The 22,089-nt window shown below is 40.9% G+C and overlaps 1 protein-coding gene across 2 annotated transcripts in view; it reads right to left on the reverse strand.

Annotated features, from left to right (window-relative positions):
- Positions 1-264: 264 nt before the first annotated feature.
- MRPS31 (mitochondrial ribosomal protein S31) overlaps positions 265-22,089 on the reverse strand; it is a 46,702-nt gene continuing 24,877 nt past the window's right edge. Inside the window, exons 5-7 of one of the 2 annotated variants that reach the window (XM_073662589.1) lie at positions 15,958-16,028; positions 5,487-5,630; positions 265-650 (exon numbers count right to left, since the gene is read on the reverse strand). In XM_073662589.1, coding sequence (XP_073518690.1) covers positions 418-650; positions 5,487-5,630; positions 15,958-16,028 — 448 coding nt within the window. In that variant the 3' untranslated portion in view covers positions 265-417. The remainder of the gene's footprint in view (positions 651-5,486; positions 5,631-15,957; positions 16,029-22,089) is intronic. The other variant, XM_073662590.1, reaches the window with a different exon arrangement.

The raw sequence follows: 22,089 nt of genomic DNA on the forward strand, positions 1-22,089 counted from the left end.
CCAATATCCTACGTAATGTGAATGGCCTGTTTCGGTTTACTCAATTCCCGATCTCCTGGATCTACCCTTCATTCCTTCTCTCCAGTTTATGATAACTTGGGTGTGAGAGTAAGCTGATCAAAGGAACAATAAGCTGCACCGATACAAAATATGCTTGATCTATAACCAGCTTGAACCACATATGTAGTATTTACCATGTAGAACAGTATGACATCCAACTAAATTGAAAAATCCGGAAACACTCTTGTAAAGATACACGTACAATCCAATTCTAGCATATATTTTATTAATGAATCAAGCAATGTTCTTCATTTGCCACTTAGATGGAAAGTTTCTCGGGGTCCACATATACACAGTTCTGCAAAACTAGGAGTGAAAAAAAGCTTGAGATTAAAAAGCAGTAACTTCGCCTCCACTTCAGTTGATGTAAACGTCACATTCTCTGAGAAGATCCTCTTTTTTATGAAAGTAATCATGGAACCAGTCTATGTGATCTTTCTTCTGTTGGACAGTAAGGTACGGATTTTTGGAAAGGCCACAAATTACCAGCTCCATAAAATGTCTGATTGGTCCATGCTTTGGGAAGTCTTCCAAATAATTTTCAAGGAATATGTGCTCATGGAACTCTACCTTCTGCTCCTCATCAAGACCTGCAAGAGAAATAATATCACCATGAGTGTCTAAATATGACATTTTAAAAACAGGGCAAAGTACTTGCTGCCCTGAAAATGTCCTTTTATAATGAGTATACAACAAAAAAAACGAGCATGAAATGGGTGTCAATTGGTATTTGAGGGAGAAGGGTCACACTACGTGGCATCAAGGATTCAGGTAATACCATCTCTTCAAGTCATTAATTTTTGATAGTTTTTTTTTATTGGAGTATTCTGGCAAGGAATTGTTCATGATTAAGTCTTTTAATGACTGACTATAAAGTTATCAGTATTTACTATTAATATATTGGACTATTTGTACTTTTTGAATAGTTATAAGTTCAGGGTTGGCACCTAATGTAATCATGTATAGTATTTGTCTTTGACCTGATTTTTGGTTATGTACATTTATCACCCCTAATTAGTGTTGAGCGAATATGTCTCATTAACCCTTTCGGCGAGCATGCTCGGGAGCTTGCCGAGTATTTTGTCGTGCTCGGCATTTCTGCTGCAAGTATCACGGCTGTCAAACAGGCAATCTTTGTATGTGTCACAGTTGTCTAACAGACGTGACACTTACAGCTGCGGCAACAGTAAAAGAAATGCCAAGCACACCAAAATACTTGGCGAGCACCTGAGCATGCTCGCTGAAAGGGTTAATGAAACATACTTGCTCAACACTACCTCTAATCTTTAAAAAGTTTTGCCTGTGTTGTTTATGAATTACTTCTTTTGGGTTATTAAGATATACAGTATATATATATTGGTTATATTATTGATATGTTTTGGTGATTGGTTCTGTGTTATACTGTGTACTGATGATTTAGAATTGTATTTTGCTCACATGGGTCTTTTTTGGGGATTTGGCAGCAGAACATTGGCCTGCTTTAGTGGAGGATTTAAAAACTGACATTTTAGATTTTTTTTAGATGAGGATAGTCACATAGATAAACAAAACAGTATGAACATTAAAAATATGCTTAAAATAAAAAGTGGAGTTAAATGATATATTGGTTTTTTTTTGCTACATTTTAAAGGCAAGAAAGCAAAATACACAACCGACAAATAGCTGGAGAACAGTGAAGGCAAATCTGCACATCCAACAAGAACCTGTTGTGAAATACAAGATCTTCCAGCTCATTTGTGCTTAGAACGTCCATTACATATAAAAGCAGAAATAAAGCAGTAATGAGTCATGAGCCTGATAGAAATGCTGTATCTTCTCTAAGTTATAATCAAGCTATTTAGCATCTATTGAGGCTTCTACATTCCACTAGTAATAAGGTTTCTGATTCAGCTTTTACAGAATCCCAATCATGACTTGTGCCTTGAGGATCTTTACATGACGAAGGAAGAAGGAGGAGGATCACCTGAGCATCATGAGATGAGTTACATACTCAATAGCACCTTTATTATCCTCTGTAGTTCCACCAAACAATTCACAATATTGTAAGTGGAATACTTTAATAGGTAACTCCACCCAAAGTCAAAACTAAAAGCGATTTTGGGTCTCTTCGGGTCAGTACAACAAACACTTCTGCTCCTCTGATCTGTTCTGATGGATCACTTGCCAAGACTAAGGATTACTGGAACATTCTGGGAAAAGTTATCTTTTAAAGAAAATCCTGCAACAAAGCAGGGATGTTGGCCATCCATGATGACTTTTTACATCTCTAGTTATAAAACAGAACAACATTAAAGTTAAGAGCATTCAGGGCTAAAAATTTTCTTTAAGTCTTTTTATAAAAAATTGTTTTAATATCTATCTATAACAAAATTAATACAAATACAGCTACGTGAGTTGAGCAAAAAGATCTGCAGAAACCTTGTCCAGCAGCCACGTCGGATGTCTGTGGCCACCAGACGAGAAGCTCCTCTTACCTTCCAGCATACCCAGGGCTTGATCAGAAGGCCTGGTGCAATGTCATGTGTCACGCTGCAGTGATGACTTTGCTCTGGGCCTACTGATCAGAAGAGGCAGCGGGAATGCCAACAGGTAGAAGGAGGATCACTGTGTGATAGGAAGGAAACAAGGGGCCAGAGGGAGGGGACACTGTGCGGCAAAGATCTCAGCACTCTGCAAGTGAAACTTCCATCTAGCCTCCTAGTCTTGTCCAGTTCCGGGAAGAAATCGAATGCTTATAGAAAGTCTATGAGGATGACACTTGAAATGTAGGATTGTCCTGCTGAATCAGGGATGATTGGGAGGAACAGACTGACTAGACATACACAGTCAGAAATAAATAGGCAGCATGTCATGGTCAAGCTGTGGAAGACAGTCGCCATCTGCCTGCACCAGCACCGTCCAAAACTTGCTCCCATCCCTACTATTTAACTATTTAAATGGCACTGTCAATCACTGACACCAGCATTTAAATTGCATGGTCACTGATGCACTAATGCACCGGCTCCAATGCACACCCCCTTTGTTCCAGACGTGATTGCAAGGCGCCGATGGGTTGTCATGGAACCTGGGACCATGTGGGTCATCTTATGAGCCCAGGCTGTGTAAAATACTTTATCTGTATAAGTTTATACTACAATATTGCAGTATATAGTAGAATCAAATGATCACAGGTCTCGTAGGTTCAAGTCCGCTAAAGGAACTAAAAAAATACTAATAATAAAAAAAAGTTTGAAATATGAAATAAAATAATCATAATTTGTATTGCGTTTGAAAAAGGCCTATCAATAAAAATATAAAAGTATTTAAATTGTACGCTAAACACCGAAAAAAAAAATCAGATTAGATATTTTTTATTTGCCATACATCTCCCAAAAAAAGCAATAAAAAGGGGTTAAAATATTGTATGCACCCCAAATTTTATGTATATACTTGCTAGCTCAGCCTGAAAACAAAACAAAACATCATACAGCTGCACCAACAGAAAAATTAAAGTGTTCTGGATTTCAGAATATGGCGACACAAACCACGTTTTTGTTTTTTTTTTAACAATCTTCAATATAAGTAGCTGTAATAGTACTGACCAGAATCATGTCACTATGTCATCTTTACTGCACAATGAACGTCGTAAAGACAATACCCCAAAAGCAAGGGCAGAATTGCATTTTTCCCCCACAATTTCTTTTTTTTTTTCCACTACATTATATTTTAAACATTTATAGAATCACTCAAAATTACAAATTGTCTAGCAAAAAAACAAGTCCTAGTTATATTGATGGAAAAAAAAAAGTTATGGCTCTTGGAGAAGAGAGAGGAGAAAGCTAAATAGGCAAAAAAAAAAAAAAAAAGCAAATAAAGGGGTTAAAAAGGCACAAAAATAAAGGATCACCCCACACACAAAAAATGTTGGTTTACATATACAATAAGTAGTATACCCGAACCAGGATTACAGTAACGGAACGACAGAAGAGTAACGAGTTTTGTCCGGCAGTAAGTTGTAAATGCAGCAAGAGATGTCTTTCCCAATACTTCTGTGTGTACATGGCTGGTACGGTCGTAATCAGACACCGAAATAGACGACGGCTCCAGTAGAGAACAGATTTTCCTTTCCCATAGAAGGTAAGAGCATTCATGGGCTTTCAAAGCTTTACCTTCCACAAATAATTCTTATTAGTTTAATTTATCGTATTGTTGTCACTTGCCGGGAACTTTCACGTCATATTATCCTCTCTTGTTTGCCGCGCTGTCTCCTACTAAGAGGCTCCCCAGGCTCTGCCTTTCTCCGAGCCCTCGAGAACCAATTGGCACAGCCTGCAAATGAGCCTTCTGACATGTTGGTAATTGGATGTGGACCACTGACCTAGAACTAGCTTTATACCCCGAACGATCCCTGCTGCTCCAAGAGAATGGATGTAATAAACAGCCACACACATTCCTGATGATTGTTGGGTTCTTTATAATTTGTAGCCGCACTGATCTTTTCTTCACTAACCGTCCGCACAGCAGCATAATGGGGTGCAGGGCAATCTTGTATGTAGCAGCCTGGGAATGCGGGGACAGCCAGCCTCGCAGGTTATGACTCACTTCATCAATTGTAAGCAAGCGAGAAAGCAGATTTCTACTATCTCAAGGCCGAGATTCATCATCAAGGCCGCTCCATTTATAAATACTTACAATTTTACATGTGCGCTTGGGTCAATGCTATTTACTGATGTGGCATGATCTGCAGTAGTTTTACCTTTGCTTTAACCCCTTAAAGGGCTTTTCCAGTTTTGGAAAAAACCCTGGTTCCAGGCAGCATTTTTTTTATTTTTATTTTTAAATAAACTGTGCCTTACTCATCCTACCCTGGTCCAGCGCTGACTCGGCCGCTGTTCCCAGTGTCAGTTATTGTCAGCAGCGCTGAAGTCACGTTGCTATCACTGCAGCCAATCACTGAGCTCAGTAGTTTTGCCCGAGTTGATGGCACGAGACTCTCAGCTCGCTGATTGGCTGCAGTTATGTCGACATGACATCAACACTCCAGGCAATACCAGACACTGTGAGCAGCGGCTGAGACTCACTCAGCAATGGACCCAGGGGAGGGTGAATAAAGCATCAAGAGCCACCAACAGGTCATGTTTTCAGGATTTTCTTAATACTGCATCACCTGGACAGGCAATAATTCCATCATCTGGGCAATACTAAGGAAATCCTGAAAACATGATCTGTTGGTGGTTCTTGAGGACCGGAGTTGGGGAACACTGCTGTAGAGAATCACCTAGGCCAGTACTTGGGTGCAATAGTCTCGCGTGTCAATGTGACATCAAAGTTGCAGGAGAGTAACCAAAAATCAGCAGGAAACATCAGCGCAGGGGTACCGGATTCAGAAGGTGGGGTTCTTTTTTATAGACAGCTGCAATTATAACCATGTCCTGATTTTAGCTTACCGGCTTCATTGTCAATGGGAAAACTCCAGAGTTTTCCTTCTTTTGTCCACTGTATCATCTCTTCAAATCCATTCCTCGGAGGATGCTCAAAGATGTACGCAATCTCCTTCACCAGCTCTAGATCCCATAGAGTGGGGGGCATCTCTGACAATAGTAAATGAGATAGAAGCAGAAATCACAAGCAGAAGTGAAAAAAACAACCGTAAATCATACAAGGAGACGACGGATCTAATATTATAGATATCTCACCCTTTTCGAATGAAAAGATTCCCCCACTAATATTCACAGTCAGCTCTGAGGAAAGCAGTGGAACTGGATAGGAAAATGTAATCTCTTGAAGCAAGGGTGTCGTAGCCTTATATACATTCCTCCAAAATATACTGAATTTCTGTGGGCCACTGAGCATTCAGAAAACTTTTCACAAGTCTGAAGTTTTACTTAGGGAGAGTCCGAGTGCCGAAACCCACAATGATGGTTAAAATGCAGAGGCGTTCAGCCAAGTGCTACTCTCCTCAGAGACTGAGGACAAGCTCAATAGTCCATACATCTCCAGGGAGAGCAGCACTAAACTAAGTTATTCTGCCCCTTTGTTTTAGTAATTACTCTGTTAATCTCATTTTCTTTGTTTGTATTGCAATCTTTAGTCTCTTTGTGAAGCTCACATTGTCACCATTGCTCTTCATTAATGTCCTGCCTGTGGCTGTAAGACAACTGACTCCAGCAGGAGCCTCTCCCTCTGCCCTGTCTCCAGTAGAACAAAATGTTACTAAGCCCATCCTCTTAAGGGGGCAGAGCTTCACCAATCAAAAATAGAATTCTTCAGCAGATTAACTTCTTTTTTTGTCTGCAGAATTACTACAAGATTGATTGGTTTAGTCTTGTACTGAAAATAGTCAGCGAGGACATTATATATATATATATATTTCTCCTTTAGTTTAATCTTTCATTTCTAGGTTTAGTGTTGCTTTAAGAGAAAATGATCTGTGTGTAACAAGTCACATGAACCCAATGAAGTAGCTTTATTCACACTACTACTGTACAGTCAGGTATGACTTGGGCTTTAGAAGTGGAGCCTGAATGCAAAAAATCTCATCAGAGAAGAAGTCAACCTCTTCTCTATCCATCAGGTAGAAGCCAAGCTTATTTAGAATTAGTCCTATACAGTATAGGTGACTCTAATAGACATATGATGTTGCAATTACTGGAAAAACTTAGAAATTCGGGGAAAATCATGTAAATTGCACTTGGTTCTAGAATTACAGGAGAGAGCACAGGAGAACAAGGAGCTCGAAGGTTTTGATCCATGAGATTCCGCAAGAAGAGAACAGTCTGAGAAATTACGTGTCTAGACTTTGGCATTTAAACTTGGTCAAATTATATTTCCATTTTAAAATGACTGTCTTCCTTACGTTTTCCTGAAATTACAAGAAGCCTTGCAAGCCCTTTACCAGCAGTCTGAAGGATGCTACAGCCAGACAAGAAATGATGAGCTTCTCATCTAGACCAGTGATGTGACCTCTAGTCCTTATTATTAATGGTTCATAATTGTGAATCAAAAGCAATGGTTAAAGAGACAATACAAACATAAATAAAAATTATGCTTTTCCTGGCGGTAAGGTACACAGTCTTTACCCATAGTCCATTGGGCATCTACTGTGTATTTGTACTGTTCCAGAACTATAAGCAAGTCAGTATCCCCCCACCTTCAGAAAAACATTTTAATTTTTTTTTCCCTGGAAAGTCACACCCAAACTTTTGGAATTTCCACTTCACTTAAATGGGAAACTGAATTTTTACCAGAATCATCTGACTTCTTTAGAAAGCTATTTCAGCGCCGCTCACTTCCACATCGGAGGTGTGCCGATGACGTTACAACCCCACATACCTGCACGAGCACTGCTCCAATGAACAGGACACCTGCACAATTCTTTCTAATAGCACGTGCATCTATTCAGGTGAAGTCGTAACATCATCGGCACCGCTCACCACCAGTGTGGAAGAGAAGAGCGTTGGTCAACCCCTTCAATAGCCCAAAACACAAAAACAGATACTGCTGTGCCAAATAGTCTGTCACATCTCTATGTAGTACTTGTCTCAATCGCTCATATTTATCCAGTCATTGAATGAGCAGAACTGCTATTCTCCTGGAGGTCACCATCTCAATGTTCTGTGCATGCAACAATCGTGGGGTAATTTGGGCATGGGTGGGATTTCAGTGGAGACATCCCTGGTCCAAATGAAGCCAATGCTTTCAATTAATGAAGCAGAGGGAAGAGCTAAGTGGTCAGATTGACAGGGAATCTGGCCCATACCGCCCATGGTGCATGGAGTATCTAATTTGCATATTATTTAAAATCTTGTTTTAGAACTACAGGCATGTGTGTGCTCAGGTCCAACTGCCTGACATAGGAGTGTTCACGTCATTTTGCCCCATCTTACTTCTTTCAACACAGGGATGTCAAATTTAAACACACAGAGGGCCAAAATGAAAAACTTGGATAAAGTCATGGGTCAACCGGTATACAGTATAATGGGCCCCACATAATCCTCCACACAGCATAAAGGGGCCTAAAAAAGACAAAGCCCAGATGACCAGAGTTTTTAAAAACAACAATATATCTTTATTGAACATGAATAATAAAATTAAAATTAAAACACCATAGTGCTACACACCGAGGGCACAGTCTGCCAGAGGGAGCCCAACAGGTTGATAATAGAAGTCAATGGGATCCGACAGCACCAGTGCTACCAAGTTTACAGATCGAGCCGTGCATCGTAGCTTCATTTTGGAATATATATCTTTAGAGTGAAAATGAAAAGGACAATGGGTATGGGCAGCCGACCATCTTCAGTGGGCAGATGTCAAAGGAAAGGGACTTTATGCTTGTGAGCCCTACATACCGAATCCACTGCTGCGATAGGATGTAAGCTGCTGCACAAATATCTGGCATAGGATTATTCCTCTGACCCAGTGGAAATAAACATGATCGGTCAAAGTGTGCAAGTTTATGGAGGAGAGCTGTGAAAGGCAGCTGCCCTGTGATTCTCCTCTGCCTTTAGGAAACCTGTTTGTAAGCCTTCAAAAACCCGCTGTAAGGACAACGCATACATATACAGTCATAGCACCCTTGAAATTGTTCTAGAAAATGAAGTATTTCTCCCCAAAAAAATATTGCAATTACATGTTTATTTCCTTTGTGCGTATTGGAACACCAAAAAAAAAAAAAAAAAACAGGAAAAAAAAGGCAAAATTGTTGGCACCTTTCCAAAAATGTAGGTAAACAACTTTGTTTCAAACATGTGATGCTCGTTCAAACTCCCCTGTGGCAAGGTGTGGGCAATATGAAAATCACACCTGAAACTAGATAAAAACGGGCGAAGTTGACTCAATCTTTGCATTGTGTGTCTGTGTGTGCCACAATAAGCATGGAGAACAGAGAGAGGTGAAGAGAACTGTCTGAGGACTTAACCAAAATTGTTGAAAAATATCAGCACTTTCAAGGTTACAAGTCCATCTCCAGAGATCTTGATAATCCTTTGTCTACGGTGCGCAACATAATCAAGAAGTTTACAACCCATGGTACTGTAGCTAATATACCTGGACGTGGACAGCAAAGAATAATTGATGAATGGTTGCAACGAAGGATAGTCCGGATAGTAGATAAGCAGCCCCAATAAAGTTCCAAAGAAATTCAAGCTGTCCTGAAGGCTCAGAGTGCATCAGTGTCAGTACAAACTATAATTTGAATGAGGAGGACCCCACTTTTGAAAGAGACATAAAAAAGCTACACTGCAGTTTGCCAAAATGTAGATGAGTAAGCTAAAATCCTTCTGAGAAAGAGTCTTGGTTACAGATGAGACCAAGAGAGAGCTTTTTGTTAAAGCACATAATTCTACTGTTTACCAAAAATGGAATGAGGCCTGCAAATAAAAGAAGACAGTACCTACAGTCAAATATGGTGAAGGTTCAAAGATGTTTTGGGGTGCCTTGACTGTGTGCAAAGCATAATGAAATCTGAAAATTACCAAATGATTTTTGGTCGCAATGTGGTGCCTAGTGTCAGAAAGCTGGGTTTGCATCCTAGATGATGGGTCTTCCAGCAGGACAATGACCCCAAACATACTTCAAGAAGCACCCAGAGATTGAAGGAAATAAAGCGCTGGAGAGTTCTGAAGTGTCCAGCAATGAGTCCGGATTTTCAGGTCTTAAAATTGCTGTTGAGAGAAGGCACCCTTCACATATGAGAGATCTGGAGCAGTTTGCAAAAGAAGAGAGGTCCAAAATTCCAGTTGAGAGGTGTAGAAGTTTGTTGATGGTTATAGGAAGTGATGGGTTGTAGTTATTTATTCCAAGGGGTGTACAACCAAATATTAAGTTGAGGGTGCCAAAAATTTTGTCAGCCGCATATTTTGGATTGTGTGTGAAATTATGTCCAATTTGCCTTTTTTTCCTCTGCTTTTTTTGTGTTGTTCCAATACACACAAAGGAAATAAACGTGTATAACAATACATGTGTAATTGCAATAATTTTCTGGGAGAAATACTTCATATTCTGGAACAATTTCAAGGGTGACAACACTTTCGGCCATGACTGTAAATATCTCTATGTTCCTACTATTTCCAGGATATACATTTATATGAATAATTACAATATAAATATATAGAATGGCAATCTTGCAATTTTCACATTGGCCACTGAGGCTTTTTTTTAGACTCTAACTTTTATTGTTTCAGGAAACAACACATGTACATTAGCAGCAATGAACAGACTCTGACTCTATCCTTTGCATTGAAGCATCTAATGAGCATAAGCAATTTTCATTGTGAAGGGAGGGAGAGCAAGGTCAGTTTTTACATCACCTATTGTGATTGATGGATCCTGTGTGTTGATACTTGTCATTGTAATCTTGTCTCTGATGGTAAGTACCCTGCTGAAAACACTTCCTGAAAGAACAGGAAGTGCAAGTCTAGAAAAGCCCCAGTGGCAAGTGTGAAAATCGCAAGATTAGTGATTTATTTTTTGATAAAAATTGTGAAATAAAAAAAAAAAAATACAAGTAACCCAAAAACCTGATTGAAACAATAGGTTATTTCCTGATTATAGCTTCCCTTGATCCATAGGGATCATTTGCGTCTCATTTCATACAACCGGGAAGCTTCCATAAACTGAATCAGTAGCACAGAATATTTCAGCTCGGCTAGCAGTAGAAAATGTTCACAGACCTATTATATACAGATTAGCCCTGAATTTACTATTGTACCCAGTGGATTCATACAAATTCTGACATTCATTCTTGCAGATTCAGTCATAGTGCTTGCACACATATTACTCTATGACATTTGTGCCAACTAAACCCTTTTTCAGCCTCCAGATATTTGCGACACAAGTTAGACGAGTTCATTGTCAAAATGTCACGCTAAATTTTAATTTTGGGACGGACAGCAAAGCAGAGATCGTGCAAGAGACGTCAGGGATCAAATATCTCTTGGTATTTCCTGCTGGTTGTGAAGATGTATTTTGCAATCCCATTTCCAGTGCAGAAACACAGCAACAGACACAGCAAGTTACTATCCAAAGACATTCCATAGGAAATTCTAGATCACGGACATCACCTCACACCCAGCAAGTGCGTCCAAGTCCGATCCCAATCTCTGCTACCAGAGGGTCAGGTGTCATCACAAAACAGTGAGAACTGGTGGTAAAAGGTGCAACGAGACAATAAAGCGGCCAAAATACTCATTCTGTTCTGTATATCCTGCTTTATTCCGGTCTTCTGCCTCCAATCTCTTATAACCTTCCCTGAGCTGGAGAGGTAAAAAAAGCTGTAAACCCCCCTATCAGGGAGGGTACACATGAATGAATACAACCTGCTGGATCACAAAGATCCCTGACAGGAGATGGTCAGGTTATTGTTGGCAGGATATCTCACCAATACCAATTTCATATGTACAGACAAGTTAGCACCCCTATAAACAGACTAATGTCGGCTGAAACCACCGATATTTACAGGTTCGGCTAGTGGTCCAATGTGTATGGGGGCACCGGCCGACTGATGGTAGAGGCGGAAGATCTGTTGACTGCACATGGTCGATTTCTTACTGCCAATCGCATTGTTCTTACTGAGATAAGCAGCTGGCAGACTTGTCAGTTGGCAGCTTTTTCATGGAGAAAGCAGGAGCGCTCTGCAGAATGGGAGAGTCTAATATTCATTGGTCCTGAATGCGCCAGCCAGGGTCGTATTTCTGTCCAGCCATTACACCGATGCCTCTAGCCTGTGCCAGTCATTACACTTGTTGCCCTGACACTAAAGAGGGGTGGAATCGGCTTCAGCCAATGCATGCCACTGCTAATAACAATCCAAGAAGGTAGTGGGTGAAAACTGAAAATTACGTTAGTCCCGTGTATCCCACTATCACCGAATATTCCTCAGCAGATTCCTATAATTGATGTAAGATTAATCTCTTCGCTGCTTGTTCCTGCAGTGGGCTACAATTTGCACATTGCTTGTGACATGAATGCTGCAGCACAGTACGCAGCGTACAGCATCTCCTGTATTCTGCTCACTGTTTTGAATGATCTATAGAAATTCAGTAAGGTTTTCTCTTAAAGGGAATCTGTCAATAGGATCAATCCTCCTAAACCTTCTGCATGTGCATGTAGGTCATAGGAAGCTGAATAAACTGATACCTTGATATCTGCGATCCAATGTCTTATTCAAGAGAAATTCATGTTTTTCTTAATATGTAAATGAGCTGTTTAGAGCTATGGGCTATAGTCTGATCTCCCTGAGAATCTGCCTCCAAAGATAATTTTTAATAAAATGGGCATTACCAGTTTGAGACATCTAACACATACAGAACAGTAGAACTGACATCTATTGCATAATATAAGACCTGCAGCTTCCACAGCTCTGCTGTACTGCAGCTCCCACAGCTCTGCTGTACGGCAGCTCCCACAGCCTGTGATATGGAACCTGAAGCTCAGAGGAACCTGCAGATGTGTCAGGTATAATCACACACAGCTCTGCAGTGAGATCAGGAGAGCAGAGAGTGGCCATTACACACCACACTGGTAACTCTCCCTTGTTTACAGTAATCTCTGGAGCCAGACTCTCAGGGAGATCTATCTCTGGCCCATAGATCTTAACAGCTCATTTATACAAACAAGTATTTCTCTGGAGTATGACATCAGACTGCAGATATTAAGGTATGATTTTATTCAGCTTCCTATGACCTACATGCCCATATAGATGGCATAGGAGGGGGTGATCCCTTAAATGAGTATTCCGGTCTAAACAAGTTAGCAGCTATCGACTGGTCACTGCTAGGATCCTCACCGATCACAAAAAATGGGACTCGTGCCCCTTGTTTTTTCCCTGGCAAGTAGGATTGTGGCTAGGAGGAGCGGTATGGAGCGACAGGTTGTACATGTGCCTTGCAAATTCATTCAAAGTATACAGTGCTGAAAATGAGAATATAGTCAATTGCATGCACAACCTGCCACACCATTCAGCGCCTCCTCTGTCTACATCCAGGGCAGAACAGGGGATGCAAGTGCTCCTGTTCTGGAGATTACTGAGGTCCTAACAGTGGAACCTAAACCAATAGCATCCACATCTCCAGTGGATAGGTAATCTCTTGCTATGCCTGTAATCAGGGCTGTGGAGTCGGTAAGCCAAACCTTTGACTCCTCAATTTCCATTACACAGACTCCAACTCAGACTCCCTCATACATGGCTCATGTTTAAGTGATAAATTTACTGTACATCGATTAATCTCAGCTAAAAGTCTAGACCCTTAGATCAGGAATAGGACATTTCATAACTTTCCCAAATTCTTAGGAAAAAATATATCCCACAAACTGCATTGAACTACTGTACCCAATTTATTAAATATTTTAGGAGTCGGAGTCGGTCCATTTTATACCGACTCTGACTCCACGACTCTGACTTCACAGCCCTGCCGGTAATACCCATTAACAGAGGAGAACGTTTCTTGGCACTCTACACCTGTAAAAATGACCACTAGCCAGTCCTTTAGCATATGCAGACGTGATCTGGCCATACTTTCTTCTGTCTAGCCAAAGAATGGTGGGACAAGTAATTATAGCCGGCGGCAACGATACCTGCAGACCAATTGTGAGATAGAAGCCGGACTCCACTATGCATGGCAGCAATGATGGAGCTAACAACGGCGGTCACCCAGCTTTACACAGGACACGAATGGCATTAAATCTGCCATGCAAAGTTATATCCCACCAGTGCCAATCACAGAACCAAGACGAACATTTGTTACTGTAAAATATCTCTGATTTGCATTGGTCAGCAATGGCTCATATGTCGGTGACCGGTCGTGCAGCACGACATTAGTATACACAGATTTCGTGAATTTACGTGAGTTCAGAACCTAAAAAAATAAACTAAAACTAAAGTGTCAGCCTTCTACAGTCATAAGTGTTGTAACTTGTTCCCGTAACCCTCCCAGAAGACGAGACGGGGGTGATTGACGTGAAGAAACGTATATTGGGTGTCACAATATTGAATGATGCTTTTCACAAAGCAGAGAGGTGTTTAATAAGAACGTGTGAAAAATGAGAATTTAACAAAAGCTGATCCTGTTTACTGCTGCTACCTGCCTGATCAGATATAGCCATAAAACAACGCGTTCATTGGGATAATGCAGGCTGATGCATGAAGGCTTGGTTTTATGAGATGAAACGCTGGTTAACTTGATGGGCATGTAGCCCAATAAAAACTAGATCCCGTCTTACTAATTGACAAATCACCTTGAGTTTTCTCACCTTTCTTCTATATGTCCCGGGTGGATTATAGGAAGCCTGACACTAACTCCAAATGCTCAGCACTCCCAGATAACCTGTATTTATTACCAAGACAATATATTTAAAGAGCCACTGACCCTATAAATTAAAACCTATATAGGATTTATTCCTGTGTGTAGGGTTTAAAAATCACAATATTGGAGGATCAAAGTAGTGTAAACTGTGTTGTATTACAGCTGATCTACCATTACAAATGTGATTTGCATAACGCCCTGAAAAAAAATCTATTTAGTGTAAAAGAGTAAACAGAAAAAAAGAGAGGAGGAGAGGAAGGGTATGCAGCTGCAGGATTTCACATAGTGCCCAATTCATCAATGTGTTTTCACCAGAATTCTGGTACAAAATGTTGCACAACTTCAAAGATTTGCGACTTTTGGCGTTATAGTGCCAAAATGGACACAGCTGGGGTGGGAGGAGCGTGGTAAAGCCCACCTGGCAAATGAACCAAAATATATGCCACTGTAGTGGCGTAAATTATGACGGAAAATGTACGCCAGGCCCTGGCTGGGGAAACATTTGCAGTGGAGGAGCGCGGTAGTTGTAAGATGCATCTGATTCATTAAGAGTCGAGCACATCTTAATGAATGAGGCTCATCTTATTCCAATGCTCCTTTCATTAAGCCTGGCATGCAAATGTGCAACGAATCGGGAAATGGAGACAGAGGGACGAGTAGCAGCAATCTGACTGACCCAGAGCACAAAGTGCTGCTTTAAAAACACACTAGAATGAACATACCCATTCTACATAGGTGTCACAGGTGTGTCAGGTGTGACAGACAGTCGCTCTGGAGCTGGCTGCAGAAGGTCACTGCGCTTGGCATTGCAGACGCCTTCTTGATCCTCTCATCTCTTTTGTATAGTTATATCCTTCTTTGTTTAGGACCCAGCAGCTACTTCCACCTTCTGCTGCTGTTTGACACACCCTTGCTTGGTAGTTAAAAACTCTCAGTTTCTCCAGAGAGGCGCCGGTGATCGCTCTATGTTCCTCTGTGCAAGCTTGGCACTGGCAGTTGGCTAGTTTCTTCTCTGGTGCCCTTGGAGGACAGTTGGCGTTATCTCTCTGGTGTCTGCTCAAGCTAAGTGTATCCCCTTTGTTTGTTTACCATGTTGTCTTTAGTTTGTAGTGGGGCCTGACTAGCTCTCACCCCGTTCCCACCTTATCTAGGGCCAAGCTCTAGGGACATTCAGGGCTCGGCGATAGGTGTGGAACCTATACAGGGAGGATAGGGTAGGCAGGGTGATAATAGATCTGCCTAGGGGTCTCCACTCCCCCATTCCCTAGTGTTTGGGCTTCCTCCCTCTCTTCCCTTCATGTTGCACATAGTGTTTCCCTCACCTTGCATGACATTAGGACAGAGAGAGAAAATAGGCATTTATAGAGCAGGGCAGGGGGAAGGAATAAAATACAACACTGTGGGATCAGCTTCAGAAACCCCCAGAAATTAATTATAGCAAGGAGAAAGCTACAGCTATACATTTTCCCTTTGCCTGCAGGAAGAATCTAATATCCCATGTAGGAAATGGACAGGCTGGCTCTGGGCTCTGACCCAGCGGATGCCCCCTCTACGATATGCACAGGACACATGGATAGAGGTGGTCCTAAAAGAAACAGCCAAGTCTTGGATCACTGACCTGTGCCAACTAGTGCCTCCGTGGGAGCAGAAACAGGGAATATCCGGAGACGTTTTCCAGTGTGTAGTGATCTGTAAAAACACACAATTGTTAGCATCAACCCATAACATTTACACAGCAACTGAAATTAGTCCTGCGTCACATACAAGCAGCCATACAGAGGACTCACCCCTGGTTATAGCAACTAATACAGATCATTGACAAAAGTTGTATTCTCATCGGGATTCCTATGTGCTCTTAAAAGAGAATCGGTCACCAGGTTTTTGCAACCTAATCCAGGAGCAGGATGTAGAGACAGAGACCCTAATTCCAGCGACATGTCACTTTCTGGGCTGCTTGCAGTAGTTTTGCAGTTTTATCAACAGGAGATTATTACTAAAGGACTAGTAAACCTGCTGGCATGGAGTACTCTATATTCATGTGCTCTGTATAAACCCACCCCCACTACTGATTGGCAGCTTTTAATGTACACGGTGCATAGGCAGAAAATTGCCAATTAGTGGTCTGGGCGGGGTTATACGGGGCTCAGCATTCAGAGAACTGGTAGACATGCAGCACAGAAAACAAACAGTTTTTAATCAAAACTACAGCAACCAGCCCAGTAAGTGATACTTCGATGGAATCAGGGTATCTGCCCCTACATCATGCTGCTCTCATATTGCGTAGTAAAAACTTGGTGACAGATTCCCTTTAAAGGGAATATGTCATCAGGTTTTTGCCAAGTAATCTTACAGCAGCAGCATGTAGGGGCAGAGACATTTAATCCAGCAACGTTTAACTTTGTCTACTGGTTGCACAATTTTCTCTGCTGCAGATCTAGCAGGGCTCGCACTGTTGAGCCCTATATAACTCCGCCCCACACCAGTGATTGGCAGCTTTCTGTATACATTGTATATTGACTGAAAGCTGCTGATCAGTGGTGGGGGTGTGATTGGACCAAGAGGCATGAGACACCTAGTCTTCTAGTGATAATATTAGTGATAATATGCTGCTGATAAAACACTGTTTGTATTGAAACAGTAAAACAGAGCCTATTAGGTGACACAGCTCTGTAATCAGGGTCTCTTCCACTACACCACAGTGTGATCAGAGATCACTTAAAATTATTTTTACCCCAGTCTGTAGGCAGTAAGCACCATCTGGTATTGGCTGCAAGTAGACAGCATTTTATCATTGAACTCTTGGTGTTTTGTATCAGAACTAGAGCCACAATAATTTGTGGAAGCATGGTGGCTCAGTGGTGAGCACTGTTTCTTTGTAGCTGTATGTTCTCTCCGTGCTTGCGCTGGTTTCCTCCGGTTCCTCCCACACTCCAGAGACATACTGATGGGGAATTTAGATTGTGAGCCCCGATGATGATGATGATGATTGATGACGACGACGACGACGACGACGACGACGACGACATCTGTAAAGCACTGTGGAATTAATGGCGCTATATAAGTAAGCATAATAAATAAATACATATTGTAAAAGGGGTTTTCAAAAACTGTTGGTAGGGGTCTGACCCCCAGCAGACTGAAGGGGCCGCCGCACTGCGTCTCCTTCATTGTCTACCAGGCTCAGCACAATAGATCTGGTAGCGGCCGTGGCTGATGCAGCAGCTTAATCCCATTCAAGTGAACAGGACCAAGCTACATTTATAGGCACAGATTATACAAAATGCACAGAGATGCCCCTGGCAATAAATAGTACTTTCCCATAAAACACCTTTAGATCAACACAAAATATTGATCATTTTGATAAAAAAAAGTGGACATCCATTTAACAGGTGGGTGGTTAAAAAAAAATCTTATAGTCAGAAATGCTTGCAGGATTATTATGTGTGAAGGCGACTTTTCATCTAAGACCACGGCCCCACTATCAGTATTTGGTCAGTATTTTTTCTCAGGAGTGGGAGACAAAACCAGGTGAGGAACTATAGAGAAAAGGTATAATAGAAACAAGTCACCAATTCTGCATTTATCACCCACTCCTGGTTTTGGCTCCCACTCCTGAGAAAAAAACTGACCGAATACTGATAGTGGGGCTGTGGCCTAAGGAAAGCCTACATAGGTCTGACTCTGCAGATCTCTGGGAATATTTACCTAGGATACTCTGGCAAACAGCCTAGAAGATGAGCCAGTTTTGCTGCATTATTATGATGCAAAATCAAAGTAATATAAAATGTTCCCGAATGAAATCCTTGATATACAATATCGGCAATTAGGCTTTGCAGGCCAATTCCCAGCATACGTCTCGTAAACTAGCTCAGAGTAGCTCTCATTACTTTAGATATGATTGCCTGTAATTGAAATGCTCAGAGGAGAAAATCTTTTTAATGGGGTTGCTGCTGCTAATTGGGTACGAGGGGTGAGTCACATGCGAGTTAACCCAGACTTGTCCTATAGCTGAGGAATAAGCCAGTCTGTGGATAAAAGGGGGAAGAAAAAAAAATACAACTGAAGAACTAGTTTCCTTGGCGCGTGTTCATACACCCGCCCACTCCTGGCTTTACAAATGCCTCATGTTTAGTAAGCTAAATGCAGGCGATTCATTTCATTGCTAGTTTACATGTTGGAATTAAAGATGCTCAGGAACAGGCTATTAGCACCAGAAGAAGTAAAGCCGTCCTCGTGTTCAGGTGAATAAAAAGCCTGGTTTACATGCTTTTGGGATATCTGCATGTAGACATTAAAAAGACATAATCTTCCATAATTTATTAACCTGCAGTTTATATTCAACGCGTTTAGAATTGTCAGGCATTTCTTCAGGAAACAACCACATACACCTGTGTACGTAGTTGTTTCCTGAAACGCGTTGAATAAAAAAAGCAAGTTAATAATTTTCTGTGAATTGATGGTCTTTGATAATCGGCAGCTAGGGAGGTATCCACAAATTCTCCAGATCCTCATACTCATCCGTTTTTACAACCCGTGGATCCGCAGCAGCTGAACATCAACTTAAAAACGTATAATACCATAGATCAGGTTAGCATAATCTGATAAAAATACCTTTAATGTTTGTTGGATAAGAACCTCTTTGCGCTATTTTCCGCCCTAATGTTTATAGAGGAAGCCCCTATCACGCCTGCACCACTGTCCACCATACCAATCATCTGCTCTTCATACGGTATTATAACATCAGAACATAGCCACCTACTTTTGTTAGTTTTTAGCCAGAGGAAACAAGTTCAGAAAAATTCCCCAAAAAATGGCCAAAAATGAAATAAAAGACTTTCTTCAAAGAGAAGACAAACAGACTAGTATTCAACTTTTTTTGCTGTCATTACCATGAAATTGCAGCCATCATAACATTATTATCTTGCAATGATCAAGGCAGAATATATTCGTGCTGACTGCAGTGTGTTAATGTACTCTAAGGTCATGTTCACATATGCATCATGGGCTACCTGCCTGCAAAGAATTATTTTCCTTTACAGGTTCCTGGCTAGCTCACAACAGAAACTAGGGACCCAATGATCTCTGAATCAGCGAGGACCATTATCCATAAGTTTGGAGGTGGGCTGTGTGCTTCACTTGCCTTCCACAAAAAAAAAAAATGCTCAAGATTTTGTTTTCTGGAGGTGACAGTTGGTGCTCATAACGTTCTATGGAGACCAATTGTCACTTCAGGAGAACTTGCAGCAGAATGTCTCTGCCTCTAGCTCCTCCTCCCCCTTTAATAGAATTATAAAAGCACCAACTGTCACCTATCTCAGAACTAAATACAGATTTTACCCATAAAAACGGAGAATGAAAGCTCAATCCAGGAGGAGAAAGAAAATTTCTCTGATAACATATAATAAAAAGTTGCTAATTTTCATGTGATACTGAAATATAAAATAAAAATGAAAAGGATCGGTTTAAACAACCCCTTCAATTTGCAGTTTTTTTCCCACTAGGCATGTGAAATTGTAGCATTACATGGTGGTTATTAAAATGAACGGCTTCAGTCTACCAGAGCAGGAGGCAATATAAAGGTGTGAATTCAAGGGGTTATTTTATATTGCAAAGCTGACAGTCTATCCTTAGTATAGACAATTAATAGTAGATAGGCAAGGGACCTACTGTCAATTAAAGGGTTTGCATCCTGTTCATGGTTTACCAGGCACAGCGCCACCCTTCTGGTAGTGGTTGTGTCTGATATTGCAACTCAGTACCATTTATTTGAACAGGACTTAATGGCAGTCAAATGGGAAATAAAACTTTCAAGAAACAGATATTAACCATAAAGGCTCCAACATATTCGTATAATGTTTAAGAATGTTATACATCAGTTCTCATTGAGTTATATTCTACACGCAGAGCATAGAACATTTAAGGGAGCTATGGCACAATACATAAAATATAAAATTACAGCCAACACCACCACTGTGGGGCTAAGAAGCAGGACGGGCTGAGAAGGGTTAAGCGTTCCTCTCCGCAAAGAGCTTAAAGACGCCATTGGAAGCACTTGCTGAATTCTGTGTGACAAGTCGCTGCTGAGAGCCTGAATTCTTCCAGTTTGGGATAAGCCGATTACAAAGCAGGGTTTTCATTTTCTCCCCGCTGCCCGTGAATACAACTTTTGTTTCAATTCCCATCAAACACACACAGACACACACACAGGCTTTTAGAATTACCAAGAGTTCAGATTAGTCTCCTCCAAAATGGATCAAGCTGCGATGTACAGCAGTAACGAGTATGACCACTTCACATGCGGCAGCAATTTTCTATTTAAAAGAGACCACAAGTGTCCGGTTTTTGCTCCTATTTAACTCCTGCTGCTCCCAATTTATTTATGCTTTTTTTATTTTTAATCCGCCATACAGTTCTAGAGATATGGGCCTTTTTATTTGGTGGTCACAGGATTCTCTGCAGGCGTGTCTCTAGGCTGCATTGTTTTATCAACACCCCCTTGACCATAAAAATTAGCATCAAATAGGAAGGCCTGTATTTCTGGAACCGGACGGTGGATTTAAAAAAAGAAAAAAAAAAAAAAAAAGGAAATAAGAAGAAAAGAACTTGGAATTCTCAAGGGACAAACGGGAATAAATATGAAATAAATATATGTCTGGACCACAGTCATGAAATAGAGAGGACTCCCACTAATATCTGATCTCAGGATAAAAAATAAAATCCTTATTTAGAAAATTCTATTAAAATTGCAAATAAAATAACCATGTGGTCTATCATATACATATAGTAGCAACAAGTAAGCGAGTAGCAACAAGCCCCGGACGAAGCCCAAGCGAAACGCGCGTTGGGATTACAAGACATACACCAGCACTATAGGTAAGGAATGTGTGGCTATTTCATGCTGTTCATAGCTATGTGCTAACATGTATGGGGGTCATTTAACACAAGAGTTCTACTTTGTATACTTGACCCCTTGGCAATTGATTTTACAGTCATCCCTCATACTTTGAAATACATAGGGTGTTACATATATCTTTTCATTACTTTGCCAGCATTTTTCCTTTATTACCCATATGCATATATACAGGTGCATCTCACTAAATTAGAATATTATCAAAAAGTTTATTTATTTCAGTTCTTCAATCCAAAAAGTGAAATTCATATATTATATAGAGTCATTACAAACAGAGTGATCTATTTCAAGTGTTTATTTCTGTTAATGTTGATGATTATGGCTTACAGCCAATGAAAACACAAAAGTCATTATCTCAGTAAATTAGAATACTTTATAACAAGTTTGAAAAGGTTTTTAAAATCTGAAATGTTGGCCTACTGAAATGTATGTTCAGCAAATGCACTCAGTACTTGGTCGGGGCTCCTTTTGCATCAATTACTGCATCAATGCGGCGTGGCATGGAGGCGATCAGCCTGTGGCACTGCTGAGGTGTTATGGAAGCCCAGGTTGCTTTGATAGCAGCCTTCAGCTCGTCTGCATTGTTGGGTCTGGTGTCTCTCATCTTCCTCTTAACAATAGAGCTGCCTACATAGAGAAGCTGCCATCCATGTGCTGTACGTGTTTTTCACAGAGCCATAGACTTGTATTGGCCCTTGTCATCTGTGCTGGCAGAAAAAACGGACATATCTCTGTAAGATCGGCAAGAACATGCGGTCTATGAACAGCAGCATAGATTATAATGGGTATATGTATCCATGAAAAAAAATGGATACAACATGTACGTGCAACAGGGACGTT

Source organism: Phyllobates terribilis, unplaced genomic scaffold (genome assembly GCF_046119375.1).
Source record: "Phyllobates terribilis strain yellow unplaced genomic scaffold, ASM4611937v1 Scaffold_2__4_contigs__length_985480577, whole genome shotgun sequence".
NCBI classification, from domain to species: Eukaryota; Metazoa; Chordata; class Amphibia; order Anura; family Dendrobatidae; genus Phyllobates; species Phyllobates terribilis.